The following is a 15,875-nucleotide window of genomic DNA, read 5'->3' as shown; positions in this document are numbered from 1 at the left end:
GAGTGGTCACTTTTGATAAGCTATTACCAGCAGGAGAGTGAGTTTGTGGGGGGGGGGGGGGGCAGAGGGTGAGAAAACCTGGATTTGTGCTGGAAATGGCCCAACTTGATGATCACTTTAGATAAGCTATTACCATCAGGACAGTGGGGTGGGAGGGGGTATTGTTTCATGGTCTCTGTGTGTATATAATGTCTACTGCAGTTTCCACGGTATGCATCCGATGAAGTGAGCTGTAGCTCACGAAAGCTCATGCTCAAATAAATTGGTTAGTCTCTAAGGTGCCACAAGTACTCCTTTTCTTTTAGAAAAAAGAAGCAAAGTCATTCAAATAAATTACCTAGTTCATTTAGGACAAATATTTGCAGAAACTATTAAAAATGAACAACATAATAGCCAATTATTCTCTTTGCTCTTGTTCTATTTAAGGATAGTTATGGAACATTATTTTGTGGTAAGACTGACATTAATAGGGACTTTTCATTGGACCATACAATTAACACTAGTTAGTTTGTACACTGTCATGCTATTGGCCTGGGGGCATGGATCAGCATTCATGCCACACCTCCCGTCAGTACTTGCCCCGGGCCAGGGAAGCTAATGTTACAACCAGCAGACCAAATTCAGTGATGAATCCTGGTCACACTAAGAAGATGCTATTGGCCAAAAAGGCAAATTACAATTAATCCAGGAGTGATTATTTTCTGTTGTCATCGCATAGGGGCTGAACTTTCCCCTACTGTGGAGACCAGTAAGGCTGTGTTTGCAGAGCGGGCCCAATTACACTATTTTCCGGTAGTGGTGCAGTATCTATTTATTTTAATTATAAATAAAGGAGCAACGAATAAAGTGGAATTTAGGATTTATATTTGATTTTAGAAAGAGGTATATTTGGAGTGAAGGATGAAGAATGCAATTTCTTTCTACTCTATAGGTTGCTTTTTCTGGCTATGTTTTTATTACTAGGAAATGGCTATTTTAAATTAAGGGAATTTAGAGTTCTATAAAGGTACCACCCTAACACCTCTGGCGGATAAAGTCTTCTAACAAAGACAGAGCAAACCTTCCCATTCAACCTTGACTCTAGCAGTAAGAAATTAGTTCAGTCTCTGTATCCATTCAGATCCCTGGCCCTTCTGCCCAAATTACCAATAAAAGCATGTCAATTATTTCCAAGTGCAATAATGGCTGTTAATCATATGAACTCTCCCCCATTAGGAAACACACTGAAAACACCAACTCATTTCACATGAGACTCAAAGCAGTCAGAGTGTTATGGCTTCTGATCACTTGGGAAACAGAGGTGAAAGGCTTCATATCTCGTTACCAGTCCACATAGTGTAGGGCTACAATATGTTCTCACATGCAGTCTAGAGATTCAAACTGTGCAGTAAGACTGAGAGCACTTCTAGGAAAGGGTAAGAAGGAAATTCTCTATGCTTACGGATCTGTTCTTTGCTTCTTTTCATCTGCTATGGCCAGGTTTCTGCAGTTTTTTACCAGGATGTTGAGGGCACCCGTTTTGTAGCTGTAGCTGAGGTGGAGAAGTATTTCCCCACTGACCTTCACATTGCCATAGTCCCCAGTTTCACTATAAACACTCATCATGCTGTTAATGCTAGTCTGAAATAAAGACCAAAAGAAGACAACTTGGAAGCTCAATCATTCTCTTTCCAGAACCAGTTTTTTCAAACAATGAGAGCCCTGCAATTACTGTTCTGCTGAACCTGCTATTAAAACTAGGATATCAAAGGACGTACAGAATTACCACTTACTTGATATAGAAAGGTATCACAATATCTCAAATGCCTACACAGTGTTTCTTCATATGTTGAACTCAAAATGATTTATAAAGGGGGTAAAGTTAGTACGATCACCATTTCCCAGTGGGGCCACTGAGTAACACAGAGGGTTAAGTAAATTGTCTACGATCACATAGCAAGTCCCAGGAATAGAGAATTGCCATACTGGGGCAAACCAATGGTCCCTCTAGGTCAGCATGCTGTCTCAGACAGTGGTCAGTACCAGGTGCTTCAGAGGAAATTATATGAAACCCCATCATGGAAATGACACAAAAACATATACAGTATCCTAATAAAGCAATGTCACCTCATCATGGGCATTTCTAAGAGCATAAGCAGGTCTCACAATTTTTAAAATTGTCCCTAATATAACTACTGGAAAAGAATTAAATCTTTGTAAGACAAAAATTAGGACAGTTTGTACATTGCAGAAACCCAAGGCATTTTAAAACTCTGGTGTACATTTTTTTGCTGGCTTTTAAATAATATTAATCAAAAACATATCTAACTTTTGGTGTTTTAGAATTGTTGTATGTAAAAAGCCTGGGTAAACCCCCGAAAGAGTTCTCAGCACAAAGAAGGAATAAGAGGGAACATCAGAAAAGCAGAATATCAGAAAAGCAGTTGACAGGAAGCAAGAGAACTCACAGTATCACCATCTGCTTCAGGTACATTTAAGTAGGAGCATTTCCTGTCAGAGCCTTCAGGAAAGTTCTTGCAGGAAGACAAATGCAAAGGTCAAAAGAAAATAGCATTAGATAGCTGCAGGAAGAATTCAGAAAAGAAATGACAAGTTCTACAGACTAGGTGGGTAGTGTGGTGTTAAACCACAGTGATACAGTACTTACAGCAGTGAGGCACCAAGCCATACCTAAATCCCCCTCCAATAATGAATTGTATAATTGTATAATGAGTGAAAAAGTGTCACCTGCTTATCTGCAGGAATACAGGTTAGTGACAAACGAAGACAGAATCTGCTGTACTAAGGTAGCACCAAACAAATTAAATGTGAACACCGACTCAACAGACTGGGATTTTCATTTTGGCCAAAAATCCTGCAAACACTAGTTAACTCTCTATGTGACTATTCCAATTGAAATGAGCGTCTTGTGTGAAAATTTAAGCATGCATGCAAGTGTTTGCAGCACTGGGGCCTGCATAAGAAACTAGAATTGTGATTAAAGCAAGCTTGTCTGAACACTTGTAGGTTGAGAGGTTAATTCTGGGGAGTTTTTAAGGGTACGTGTAAAACAAAAAACTTTTTTTCTGGTTTTACCCTTTATTGTTCCTTTAAAATTGGCCTCCAAATTTTGTGAAAAAAATGCTTTTGGGTTTTTTTTTTTTTAAACTGAAGTATTAAGAACATCAGGGGCCCGTTTTCCTCTTGTTGCTGAAAGACCTTGGCAAGATGTCTGAAGGATCTCACCAGTGAGGTCACAGGAGTTTATAACTTGGTCACAAGCTCCTCTTCGAACCAGCGAAGGGAGAATGTATGAGCCACAGCTTAAGCTATAACCTCTTCTGACATTACTGGTTGTATCCTCCAAACCTCTTGCTAAGGTCCTGCAGCAAAGGAAGGAAAGTAGGGACTGGTGTGCTTATTCTTGATATCTCAAATTTAAAACCAAACCACCAGGAAATGTTTCTTTCCAGTGGAGCCCAGAATTCCATCAGAAAATCCCTACATTTCTAATAATTGCTTTAATAAAATAACAAAGACTAATTTAGAAAACATTTTATAACAACTGAAATATTTCACTTCTTACAATAAAAGCCTTTTGTTTTGTGGGATTTACACTGGGAGTCATGTTAAATATGATAAATGTGGCTGTTTAATGAAAACTTACTTATGTAATGACTGTATGTCTCAAATACCACTAAGAGCATCAGAGTGCAGAGCTTCCTTTTACTCAACATCTGAGGCCTGTATTAATCATCCTAGCATTTTATATCTTACTGGTAAAATATAAGACACTGGAACAAGGAATTAGACCGATGCAATGATCGTGACAAGTTGTTGTGTCCAGTGGTGGAACCCAGGAAAAATAACCTCTCTTTTCTTTTAGCCCAAGTACTGTGGTTTTGATTTTCAGGGCACTCTAATTATCTACACTGTAATCTCCTTACTCAGATTTCTATAAAATTAGGGTTCATTTGACATTTATAGAATTATTTTGTGCCACAGTACAAAGTCATTAGTTTCACTATCAAAGGCTAAAACTCAGCAACAAGCAAATTACTCGCAGCATTTGTACAATGCTGAAGGATGAGATGCATAGAACAAACTAAATAAAATCAGAAAAATGTGAGTATTCGAGATGGGGAATATTAGCAACAACATACATTCAGAGTAGGTCAAAATAGACCAGTAAAACTGTTCCACTCTAGGGGGGAAGAAAAGCTGCTTGCTGATAGAAGCTTTTCCATTAACATAGCATGCAGTGACTTTAATAAGCATGCTGGGGGGAATGTGAAGAGGAAAGGAGCACTGAGGCATGAGATCATCTCAGTTCTACTGCAGCAGGAAAGCTGCATTTAGATTAGGAGAAAGGTCAAAAGGAATCTATATAGGAAGACAAAACCTACTGCTGAAAGTACCATGGAAAATGCTCATTAAATAAAGTTACCACCTAAGGGCCGTTACCAAGGGAAGTATTGAGCACCTGCAACTCCAGAACTCCAGTCTCAGAGTTCAGACCAAGGAAAGGAATTCATCTATAAAACCTATAGACTGGCAAGCTATAGGTTTTATAGATGTGTTGGCAACGAGTCAAATTCAAATTTGGTTAAGTGGGTGTAATTCAGCTGATTTTGATTGAGTTACAGTTGCTTACTAGGGTTGATTTGGCCTGACATGCCCAAGTCTCTTTTAACTCTGATTCCTTGAATTCCTTGAGACCCTGGAATAAAGGGTTTGACCCAGCTCTTTCTCCTTCCAAAGCAACAAGCTGAATTCCATGCTGACAATTGAACGCAAGTCTTTTGGAGGTGACCTTTACTGGAATTCCATCTGCTTTGTGTGAGGCATTAAAAATACAATACCACATGCCACAAAATAGAATTCATTTCCTAGTGTCATGGCCCAAAATTTCCCTTTCCTTTATATCAAATGTCCTGATCACTAGTTCACCTTGCTACCACCCTCCAACCCAGAGACTGCTGCATTCCATTGGCACTGTGTATATTTGCTGCAATCTTGGGTCCCACAGAGCTATTCTGGCACAGGACCTAAGGGAGGGTGGGCAAGGATGGCTGTATGCAATCCCCCTATCCCTGGAACAGCTGGGGAGTCAGTTAGTCAAATCCCAGGAATGACTTAAAACAGCCTAAGGATGGCTCTAATTTATGGTTTCCTGCAGTGTGCACCACTCAGGCCCCTTCCCCTCAGCATGACTCCTATCTCAAGGAGTATAAATTGACTATGTAGTGCTGGTTACACCAACTCTATCCCATCTGGGATTCCTCTGCTTTAAGGGGATCCACAGCTAGCCACTTCAAACAAACCTAAGGCTGCTTTACACTCCTAGAATAGCACAAAGCAGCCTTCTTAGGGCTAAGGATCTGGTTCACTGTCTATAGTTTGTGAAGCATCCTGGGAATGAAAAGCTGTTGCAGAAATATACAGTAGTTTTCATGGAAAGCAGAAATGCTTTCAGCAAAGCTGATCCCCAAATATCTTACTCTATGCATATGAAATGTCTTGAAACCTATGAGCCACACTGGGATTGTGTTGCATAGAGAATGGAATATATGTGGGGAGTTGGGGTCACCATTAGTACCAACTCCATATGGGTTATGAAGCTACTGACACATGATGCAAATGCATAAAATGAAAGCACTTGTATGTTGCAGGGAGCTTAAAAAATGTTCAGTTTTTTCAGAGTGAGCCCAACCATTCACAACCCCACCAAAGACTGCAATGAGAAGGCAGGAAAGACAGAACAGGGTGGGATCCTCTTTCAATGAAATGAAGAAGCTTCAAATCAATCATTTCTCTAGGCTAACTCTGAAAAACTGAGCTTGTTGCACACTATAAATCCCTATTTTTAATCTCTCCAGGTACAGGCCTGTATCTCACATCATCATTTACCAGGAGCTAGGGTTGCCAGTTTTTGTTGGAAGTATTCCTGGAGGTTTCATCACATGACATTAATCTTTAATTCCTGGAGACTCCAGGGAAATTCTGGAGGGTTGGCAACCATAGCCAGGAGCCCGTGAGCAATGGCTATTGTTTACTCTCTTCCCCCGTCGCCCCCAGACAAGCCCGCTATCCCTCAACTATCAATAAAAATCTTTTCTATCAAAAGGATAAATTGTGCCTCTATCCCCTTCCCAATTCCTCAGAACTTAGGGAATTTCCATTGCTACACTTCACCAAAACTATTAAAAAAGAATCAAGACTGAGCATTTGCCTTTCCGCTGTTTGGCACAATTTAAATAAATACAGACATTTGCTATCCTTGGTGTCTTGTGAAAAATGTTTTAACTTCTGAATAGGCTTGTCTGACTGTGGCCAGAAGTCAGGCATAGTGGATGGAAATCACACGTCCTTCTGATAATGGGACGGTCATTACAAGTGACAGAGGATTTTATTTTAAAGCCACATTATCTCCTCATATCAGTACCAGCTATTCTAGATTTGCTCATTTTGACAGAGCATCTAGATTGGCCAGATGTTTCAGGTTTCCTACTCTCATTTTTTTTCGTGTTGAAATTTCTCACTGTTCACATACAGCATCTGCCAAACAGATCACAGTTACAATTAATGACGGTTAATAAGACGGTTAAGAGCCTGATACTGAGTGCCCCGTCCACACCTTCTTTTGAGATCATTTCAAGGTGAGGGCACTCAGCACTTTGGACAAGGTGCTCAGCATCTCCGGAGATCAGGTCCCAAGTCATCAGTGTGCAGGGAGGACAGCTACACTATAAACAACAATGGATCTCTGCTTCAGTACTGATGGCAGAGAATGGCATTTTAGCTTTACAGATAGGGATACTAAAATCACAACAAACAGAAAAATCACCAAGAAGTCAAAGTTGCTACTAAACAGCAGTAGGAAAGGAGGTCTGGATATGAATCAATACAAAAAATATCTACTGAATGAAATTGAATGCTCAGTGTGTGTTCTGTGTCATTAGCCCACATCTACTTCAGCAAGAAACTGCTTAGTGAGAAAGAATGAGGGAATTCTAGATGTTTTCCAATGGAGACCTTACTGTTGATAATCCACTTGCCAAATGTCTGCAATGTTTTAGATAATGAGAGGTCACTATGTCATCAGGGTCTTCCTCTATCTCGTCCAGGTAATCCTAACCGCAAAGAAAGAAAGAAAGTCATTCAATTACTGCATATTACTGTCAACTGTATATCTGACTCCTTCCTTGGGTTCTATTCCATATTTTTCTGTTTAAGAAAGATTGTGTCAACACATCTCCCAAACTCAAGTCTCGAGAGACTTTTGATTCACACTTTCAACAATTTTACACAGTCACAATCAGTATACCAGGAACAAAGGGCGCTTCTGGTTCACCTTTCAGCTGTTTGAAAACCGTAAAACCTCCAGGCTTCTATGTCCCCAGAGTAGGAAATGGATTTTTACCTTACATGGTGGGGCACTGCATTACGAAGTCGATTTCCAAGCACCCTACATTCTCAGTAGCACACCTGAATTACCCTATTCTGCTAGGCATCTTCACACACGTATTTAGGTTGGTAAACAAGGGAGGGACGGAGTAGGTGTTTTTCAATCTTAAGAAAATAAATATGTGAACTGGATGGCTTTGGATACCAGTTATGGGTTATGGAGGCTTCAACCTTTAAGTCATCAACTAAATTCAGCCCAAATCCATAGTGACCACAAGTTATTCCTACCATTAACTAGCTATTCAGTGAGCTGAGTTTTTGATCTCAGTCCAGTTTCTAATGGACATGTTTACATAACAACTAAGCCGCACCACTAGTAATATTAATTTGCATCCTTGTTGGCAATCGTAGCAGACAGACAAAGGACTGATTAAATATAAAAAAAATATATAAAAACTACTTTTTGACTGGTATTTTGAGTGCTCCAAGTCATGGTTGTGGACATTGAAAGAAACGTGTCCTACCACTGTCTGTGCTGAACATAGCAGCTGAATAAACAGAAAAATGTGGTTTCCAGAAAAGTCATTCTGGAAATTTTCAAGAAGATTATATTCATAGTTCTTTTTTCTTCAGCATTATAAAATTTTAACAAAGAAATGATATTTTCATAGATAGATAGATAGATAGATAGATAGATAGATAGATAGATAGATAGATAGATAGATAGATAGATAGATAGATAGATAGATAGATAGATAGATAGAATTTGCATTTTAGTAAATTACCTAATTCTTACACCTTAGGCACACCTTAGGTAATTATAAACTAAAACTATTAACTGAAACTTGAAAGCAGATGATTAACAGGAATGTTAGCTTTTGAAAAAAACCCAAACAGAAAGTTACCATTCTATTATGAGTCATGTGGAGACTTCATGGGTTTTAACAAGCATTATAGATGTAAGCAGAATCTGAATGAGTTCTCCCCTGACAGCCAGTTGGGATGGGGAGAGACTTCAGGAGCAAACTGTGTTTACATGAACACACCTACTCTGCCTAAATATCCAGCAGATAGAGTGGTGTTGCTCAAAGTGATCAACTTTGGCTGGTGTTAGGTTACAAATCACTTTAGCACTGAATGCAGAGGTAATGAAATGTTATCAATTTTGTTGTCTTGATTGTATGAATAAAGGAGAGCAAAACTATGCTTAACCTGTCCCAAATGAGGGGGTCACCCTCAACTGAAAGGACATCGTTAAGCCAGGGGCTCAAATGCCAGACCCCTGTAAAAGTAAGAGAGGTGGGGACAGGTATCCCTTCCAGGAGGTGTGGACTCTCCTGAAGCGTCCCCGGTCTGGTTTAACCTGTTCCTCCCCACTGTTCAAAGATAGAGCTAAATAGGCTCCATTAGGAGCCTTTGGTATTTTAAGTGTTCAAAGCTTACAATCACTTGTAGGGACAGCTTGACAGCTTCTGTCAAGCCTAAGAGCTGAAAAATCACTTGAGCTTCTACCCAGCTCTTAGAGACTGACCTGCAGAGGTCATAGCAGAGAGGCAGGTGACAGAAGGTGACTGGCTAGCGAAAACAAGCAGCTGGCTGGGCGGCCAGCAGTGCAGAAGTACTCAGATGGTGGAGCAAGCAAGGTGCCTTCTTCCCTGGATGGGAGGTGAATTCACACAGATGCACCTCTGAACTCTGGGTCCTCACTGACCCAGGACAATCACTGTGAGTGGGGTATGGCGAGGGAGCAGAGAGGGGCACAGAAAAGGAACTCTTGGTTGTAGAACCTAAGAACATAAGGCAGAAGACACTGCCCCATGCACTCTGGGGTGGGTGTCCTGCTCACAGTTTTAGGTTTATGAATCCTGATTGTGGCATTTTCCCTAATCAATGTCAGATGACTTCCCTCCTTTCATGAAAAGTTTCTTATCTATACTCAGATTCTGTGCTTGTGAGTGGGGAAGTATTGCCTCTCAGAGACACCCAGGGGTGGTGTGTAATTTTCCCAGGTTACTGGGTGGGGGCTCAAACCCCTGGATATTGAACCCAGCCCTGGCTGCTGCTGGCTCCACCTGGCAGAAGGGTTACATAAAGGTTATCACTGACATTTTCAAAGTTGCTGCCATTAGCTTTAATGGGAACTGACCACCCACATCTCTTAGGCAGAGGTTTTGAAAATTGGAAGACAGCATCCAAATTCCCCTTAGGGCTTTGAGAATCCCACCCTACATGCCGATCTAAAATACTGTTGTCCTTCTCCCAAACCAAACGGACCCTTATCTCCTCCAAGCTCGGTCTCACAGCTTTTTATGCAGGCCAGGAGAACAGAGTGGCAACTGGGCATGTAGGGAAACATTTTGGGTTAGAATTGTTAACATTTGTCAATGGATTCCCAGTTATTGCATGGCAACTCAATTTCAGAGAAAGAGTATGTCTGATTGCAGCTGGTAGTGAGCCTCCCAGATAGACAAGATTAAGCTAGCTTGGCTCAAGCATGCTAAAACTAGCCATGCAGATATGGTAGCACTGGCAGAGGCCTGAACTAGCTACCCAATCTCAGATCAATGGCATTGGGTGGGCTTGAGAGCCTGAGCCTACCACCCATGTTGTTAATTTCACACTGCTATTTTTAGCATGCTAGCTCAAGCCAAGCTAGTGTGAGTATGTCTACAAGGCTCACTGCCAATGGTGGTGTAGACATACCCATAGAGGGTCAAGTCCTTCACAGGTATAAATCAGGGTAGCTCCCTTGACTTTCCCTCTCCCCACTGACTTCAGTGGAGCTACCCTGATATTTTGAAGGAGCAAATATAGAGACACAGTCAGGACTATTTTCTCCCTCAAAGTTATACAGAATACATTTATAGTTTAATGAAAAAATAATAGTTTTTGATTGCCCAGCAAATAAATGTGGTGTATGAAACTTGGATCAACATTTTCAAACTTGGGTGCCTAAATATGGCTTTGGATATCTAATTTCAGACAGCCACGCTATACATTTTGGCCATCTCGTCCTCCTTGCCAAAGGAAGTATGAAAATCTAACCATTAAAATCTGTAATTCAACTTGTACAGACTGTGAGCACATTCTTGAAACCAAGAGATTGCTTGGAAAGCTAACATTTCGCCTCAGACTCTCTCTTTTGCCAGCAGAGCCACAGTTCATTTTACATGACAGCAGCGATGTTTCTCAAGGGTGCTAGAGAAGCACAGCCACATAATTGGTTACTGTTGCTTATTAAAGTTAGAAGTGGTAAGAGACTAAGTAATCTTCATTGTCTCTATCAGGGTTATAAAAATATACCCAATCCAATTCCTTCTACTAAAATGGCTGAGAAAGTGGTGAGCAGTGCTTTGTATTACTATAAAGTGGCTGAATAGGTGTTTCTTAATAGACCTTTAAAAACTAATTTAGTTTGCTCTGATACACTTTTGAAATTGCTTGTTTTAATTCCCTGCTTTTCCCTGTTCTGACAGAAGTATTTTTTTCAGTAACCCAAACACACACAACTAGAGAGTTCTCTCAACTTTGAAGCAGACACCACAATTAACCTCCCCCCCCCCCCCAGTACTCCTTGATAAATGTATTTCACAGTATTCAGCTTCTAAAGTCTATTTGGAAATTGCAACCAAGAAGCATCATAGACTCAGAGAAAGAAAAGACCTATCAGTTATCCAGTCCATCTCCCTGAAAAAGGAAGACTGTGTCCTACCAAAATCACCAATAGCTGACTGCGAGCAAGGGAGGCAAGTGCCCTCTCTCACTCTTTCAGCCCAGTTCATCCAGGCAATCTGCTTCTCGCATCCATGCAGGACATCCCCCACACCAACAGCAGCTCCAACTATCCAGGAACAGATACTTCAAAGTCCAGCTACCACCACCAGCTGGCCAGGCATAAGGGAGATACAACCTTTTCAGCCTCCAGGATTTGATTCTTCATTTTGCACACTACCCCTGAGATGCCTCTCATCTCCCACACCACTTTCAGGGAACCTAAAACACTGTGAAGGCCACAACCTTAACCCCATGAGCACAAGATTACTGCATCCCCAGTCTCTTTGGGACAAGGGCTTCCAAGGTGAGTGTTTTTGTCTATCTTAGGTACTTATATACCCCCTATCACTAGGGTATTTGAACACCTCCCAAACTCGAATGAATTTATTCTCACACCACGCCTGTGAAGCAGGAAAGTGCTGGCATCCCCACTGTACAGCTGGGAGACTAAGTGACTTGCCCACAGTCCCAAGCCAACACCCTAACCACTGGACCATCCTTCCTCTCTGGTAGGTTAGGCCCAACTACCCCTTGATACCAGCATGTATGTCTGTGTGTAGCTACAGGTGACAGAACATGACTGCCTGGGTTATTACTTATAACACAGTAGTGCCTGTGAGGCCTAATCAGGATGGGGGGGCCCATTGTACTAGGTGCTGTACATACACACACAGACATGATCCTGGCTCTGCAGAGCTTACAATCCAAGAAGACAAGTGCCATATGAAGGGTGTGGGGGGGAGAGGAGTACAAGTCAAATACATACAATTTTTATATACAGATATCCAGTTGAAAACTTAAAAAATAGTTATAAATACATAAAACAAGAGCCAAATAACCCCATCTGTGCATCACACATCATTAACTAGTTGATTTCTTATAGGCACTGAGGCCCAGGTGGGACTTGGATATATTTTGAGGAGGAGAGGGAAATGGTTTATGGATCAGTCTGTGTGCAAGGGGAAAACATGGAAGTGGGCATGGAGATGTTTGTGAGAAACTGCAAAATAGTAGGAGGTGACTGGCATCACTGGGGAGCAGAGACCGGGAGGGTGACGTGTTGCAAGACTAGAACAGACAAGCAGAGAGGGACAAAGCTGAAGAGCTTTGATACTGAGTATAACTCCGAATAAAAAAAAATAAAAAATCCAATGAGGCAAGAGTTGGTGAAGATCTGAAGTGTTCAATGCACTACATGAACGGTATTCTAAGATGAGACTCCATCCACTTACAAACTAAAAAATTCCCAGATGAATAGCTATTGTATCTACCATAACTACAAAGAGCCTTAACTACTGTATAGCTATTACTTGGAATCAATCCATACACATCGTGTTTGGAAGGTAATGTTGCCCAAGGATATCATTTGTTAACGGTCCACAAAATTCCACACAATTGAGGCACCTTCTTGACAAACTGATTCCCAAACACATTTGTCTCCATAAGCCCAAGAGTCTTCTACTCCAATTTTTAATACTATTGTAGTGTGCGGTGCTTTACATTCTGCAATGATTGCAGCATAAGCTAGATGCAGGCTTGAATTTATACAAGTCTGAGTTCACTCTCGTGCAGAACTAGGAGTTTAAAGATTATGCCGACTTCAGAAGCTAGAGTGACAATTTTTCCACCCTGTGAGCTTTAGTGTCACTTCTAACTCACCAGGTCCTGGTCTAAAGCATCAGGTACAGATTTACTTCTTAAGCTTACAGCATCCTTGTTTTCTTCTGAGAAAGACCCACTCAAATCTATCTCAGATCTGCTGAGATCTGGAAAACAAAGGGGAAAGGAAGGTGTTCATTAATATACAATTTATACAACAAACACTGTTCTTTTCATATTGTCACCTTTTAGTAGTTGTTGCTACAACACCAAAATGATTTTTTTTTAAATCAAATCAAAATAATCTCCATCAAGGTATTTGTGCCATGGCACCCAATTGTGGTATCTGAGCACCTTCAGCTGAATGATGGAAAAATAATTTTTACCATAATATTCAACTTTTTCGATACCTCCCTTCCCTCAGTACTATTATGGGCTATATGGGTCTGTCCCCTATGGGTCACACGCCATTCAGCCTTTGGCCTTCTCATGCAGGGCCACCTGCTTGGGTCATTATGATATCAGGGACATAGGCAGCAGGAGCTCTGGATGAATCTACACGTTCACAATGACTCCTGCAACCCTTCACCTCAGCAAATAAGAAAAAAAAAAACCCAGAGTCCGAAGTTTCAATGTTGAGTGAATGATGATACGGTGACCCTGGAAGCTCCTCATACCAACAGGCCCGTGGAGTATATCCATCATCATAATTTTGCCCATGATGTAATAAACTGGTACCCTGGCATTACCTTTTGCAGTAACTCACTACAGGCCTGACACACTCATTGGCCCACCACACTGTTGTCATGATATTCATTTAAGACATGTTTTGTAATATATCATTTGAAAATTAAGAACATGCTGGTCATTAATGACACTGGGAAATGTAGGTAACACAACTGTATGTGAAAGTATGGATACTCTCTGTTATTGTGTTTTGGAGTCTGTAAACAGACAAAGGAGGTAAAATGGGTTTTTTCCTAGACAAAGAAATCAGTGTTTCCTCTAATTTTTTGGAGGTGATGTGTGACACCTTAATATTGGTGCACATAACCAAATTCATGTGGTGGGGGGTGGGGCTGAGGGGTTCGGAGTGTGGGAGGCGGCTCAGGGCTGGGACAGAGGATTGGGGTGCAGGCTCTGGGGTGGGGCCAGGGATGTGGGGTTTGGTGTGCAGGAGGGTGCTATGGGGCTACATCAGGGAGAGAGGACTCCCACCAACTCGGTCTCCCTGCAGCAGCACCCTGGCTGGCAGCTCTGGGGCTGAGGCTCCAGGATAGGTGCCCCTGCCCGGGCAGGTCCAGGCTGGGGCCGGGCTGGGGGAGGGGCACCCGGGCTGCGGCAAATCAGGGCACCCCAGCCATGGCAGGTCCAGGCTGCGGCTGGGTTCAGGCCAGGGGAGGGGTGCCCCAGCTGCGGCAGGTCCCCAGGCGGGTTCCCTGAGCACCTGCACAGCACTAAGTAGGCTCTTGCACGGCCGCGCAGCTTTCAGGGAACTTAGAAAGGAATGTGTATTTATTTGTCTGACCTGCTTGATCACAGGCAACTACGTTTACATATAAGGTAAACAAAGCCATCAAGGTAAAAAGCAGGAGAGAAGACCACTTAACGATGACAATGAAGGACAGAATCTGCAGCCCAGGAAGTCTTCCTGGCTCTTGAGACAGAGACAATGAGCGTTGGTCAATATAAGACAAGCAAAAAGCCATTTCACCCCCCCACCCCCATACACGCACAAACTCACTCTCCTGCTGGTAATAGCTCATCCAAAGTGACCAGTGGTCAGTTTGGATGAGCTATTGCCAGCAGGAGAGTGAGTTTGTGTGTGTGTGTGGGGGGGTGAGAAAACCTGGATTTGTGCTGGAAATGGCCCAACTTGATGATCACTTTAGATAAGCTATTACCAGCAGGAGAGTGGGGTGGGAGGAGGTATTGTTTCATGGTCTCTGTGTATATATAATGTCTTCTGCAGTTTCCATAGTATGCATCTGATGAAGTGAGCTGTAGCTCACGAAAACGCATGCTCAAATAAATTGGTTAGTCTCTAAGGTGCCACAAGTACTCCTTTTCTTTTTTAGAAAGAATTAGGACTACTAATGAACACTTACCTGATGCTAGAGATGCCCTAGAAACTGCTATTGAAGGTGTTCCAGATGCATTCCTACGGTGTTTCTTCACTAAATCTTCAGGTACACTTTCACTTGCAGGCACAAAAGGGCCATTTTTTAAACCAGGGTCCTGCTGAATAAGAATAATATATATTCCATAAGCATCGAGTCATATACGAGCAAGCTTATTTATGGTCAGTCTGAGGCAGCACCATTACAGTCTAATTCCCATAACCCAAAAGAACACTATGGGTACACGATCACTTATTAAATATTTGTATTATAATTAATCAGCATTGGGGCCCCATTGTGCTCGACATAATACAAAGGGAAATGACAATGCAATCCCTGCATACAACCTCAGCTTTCACTTTAAGGGGACAAGTGGGGCAGGAAGGGTGGAGGGAGGCAAGGAATACAATCAAATATATACATTTGCCATTTTTCAAAATTATAAATATACCCGATCTACACAGTTTTTATACAAATACAGCTTTGTTAGTCAGGAGTGTGACTCATCTGACATAACTATAGCGGCACAGTCATACTAGTAGAAAAGTATTTTAATACCCGTGCAGTTCCTATACGTAAATAGCTACAGCTATAACTGCATCCACACTAGAGCGGTTATACAACTTTTGTGCATAGACAAGGCCATAGACAAAGTAAGTGCCAATTTACTTATTTGCCCCTGAGCCAAGCCAATATAAATTTACTGTCATGGTACAGGTGGTTCATAAGGAGAATCATAGAATATCAGGGTTGGAAGGGACCTCAGGAGGTCATCTCGTCCAACCCCCTGCTCAAAGCAGGACCAATCCCCAATTTTTGCCCCAGATTCCTAAATGGCCCCCTGCAAGGATTGAACTCACAACCCTGGGTTTACCAGGCCAATGCTCAAACCACTGAGCTATCCCTCCCCCCAGATCTGAAGGAGAAGAAATGGTAGAGCCCTTAATGATGAATTCAAGGAAGGCATTCTGTGCATAAAGGACAGCATGGAAGAAG

The 15,875-nt window shown here is 41.8% G+C and overlaps 1 protein-coding gene across 2 annotated transcripts in view; it reads right to left on the bottom strand.

The window, feature by feature from the left end:
• Positions 1 to 15,875, bottom strand: part of SYTL5 (synaptotagmin like 5) — a 188,126-nt gene that overhangs the window by 24,779 nt on the left and 147,472 nt on the right. The window contains exons 8-12 of one of the 2 annotated variants that reach the window (XM_084617869.1): positions 14,868 to 15,000; positions 12,820 to 12,926; positions 7,020 to 7,112; positions 2,448 to 2,513; positions 1,442 to 1,620 (exon numbers count right to left, since the gene is read on the bottom strand). In XM_084617869.1, the coding sequence (XP_084473995.1) occupies positions 1,442 to 1,620; positions 2,448 to 2,513; positions 7,020 to 7,112; positions 12,820 to 12,926; positions 14,868 to 15,000 (578 nt within the window). The remainder of the gene's footprint in view (positions 1 to 1,441; positions 1,621 to 2,447; positions 2,514 to 7,019; positions 7,113 to 12,819; positions 12,927 to 14,867; positions 15,001 to 15,875) is intronic. The other variant, XM_084617870.1, reaches the window with a different exon arrangement.

The sequence above is a fragment of the Lepidochelys olivacea genome (genome assembly GCF_965140295.1).
Source record: "Lepidochelys olivacea isolate rLepOli2 genome assembly, chromosome: 1".
Lineage (NCBI taxonomy): Eukaryota > Metazoa > Chordata > Testudines > Cheloniidae > Lepidochelys > Lepidochelys olivacea.
The sequence above is the reverse complement of the archived record's forward strand: the minus strand, read 5'-3'. Positions and strand labels throughout refer to the sequence as shown.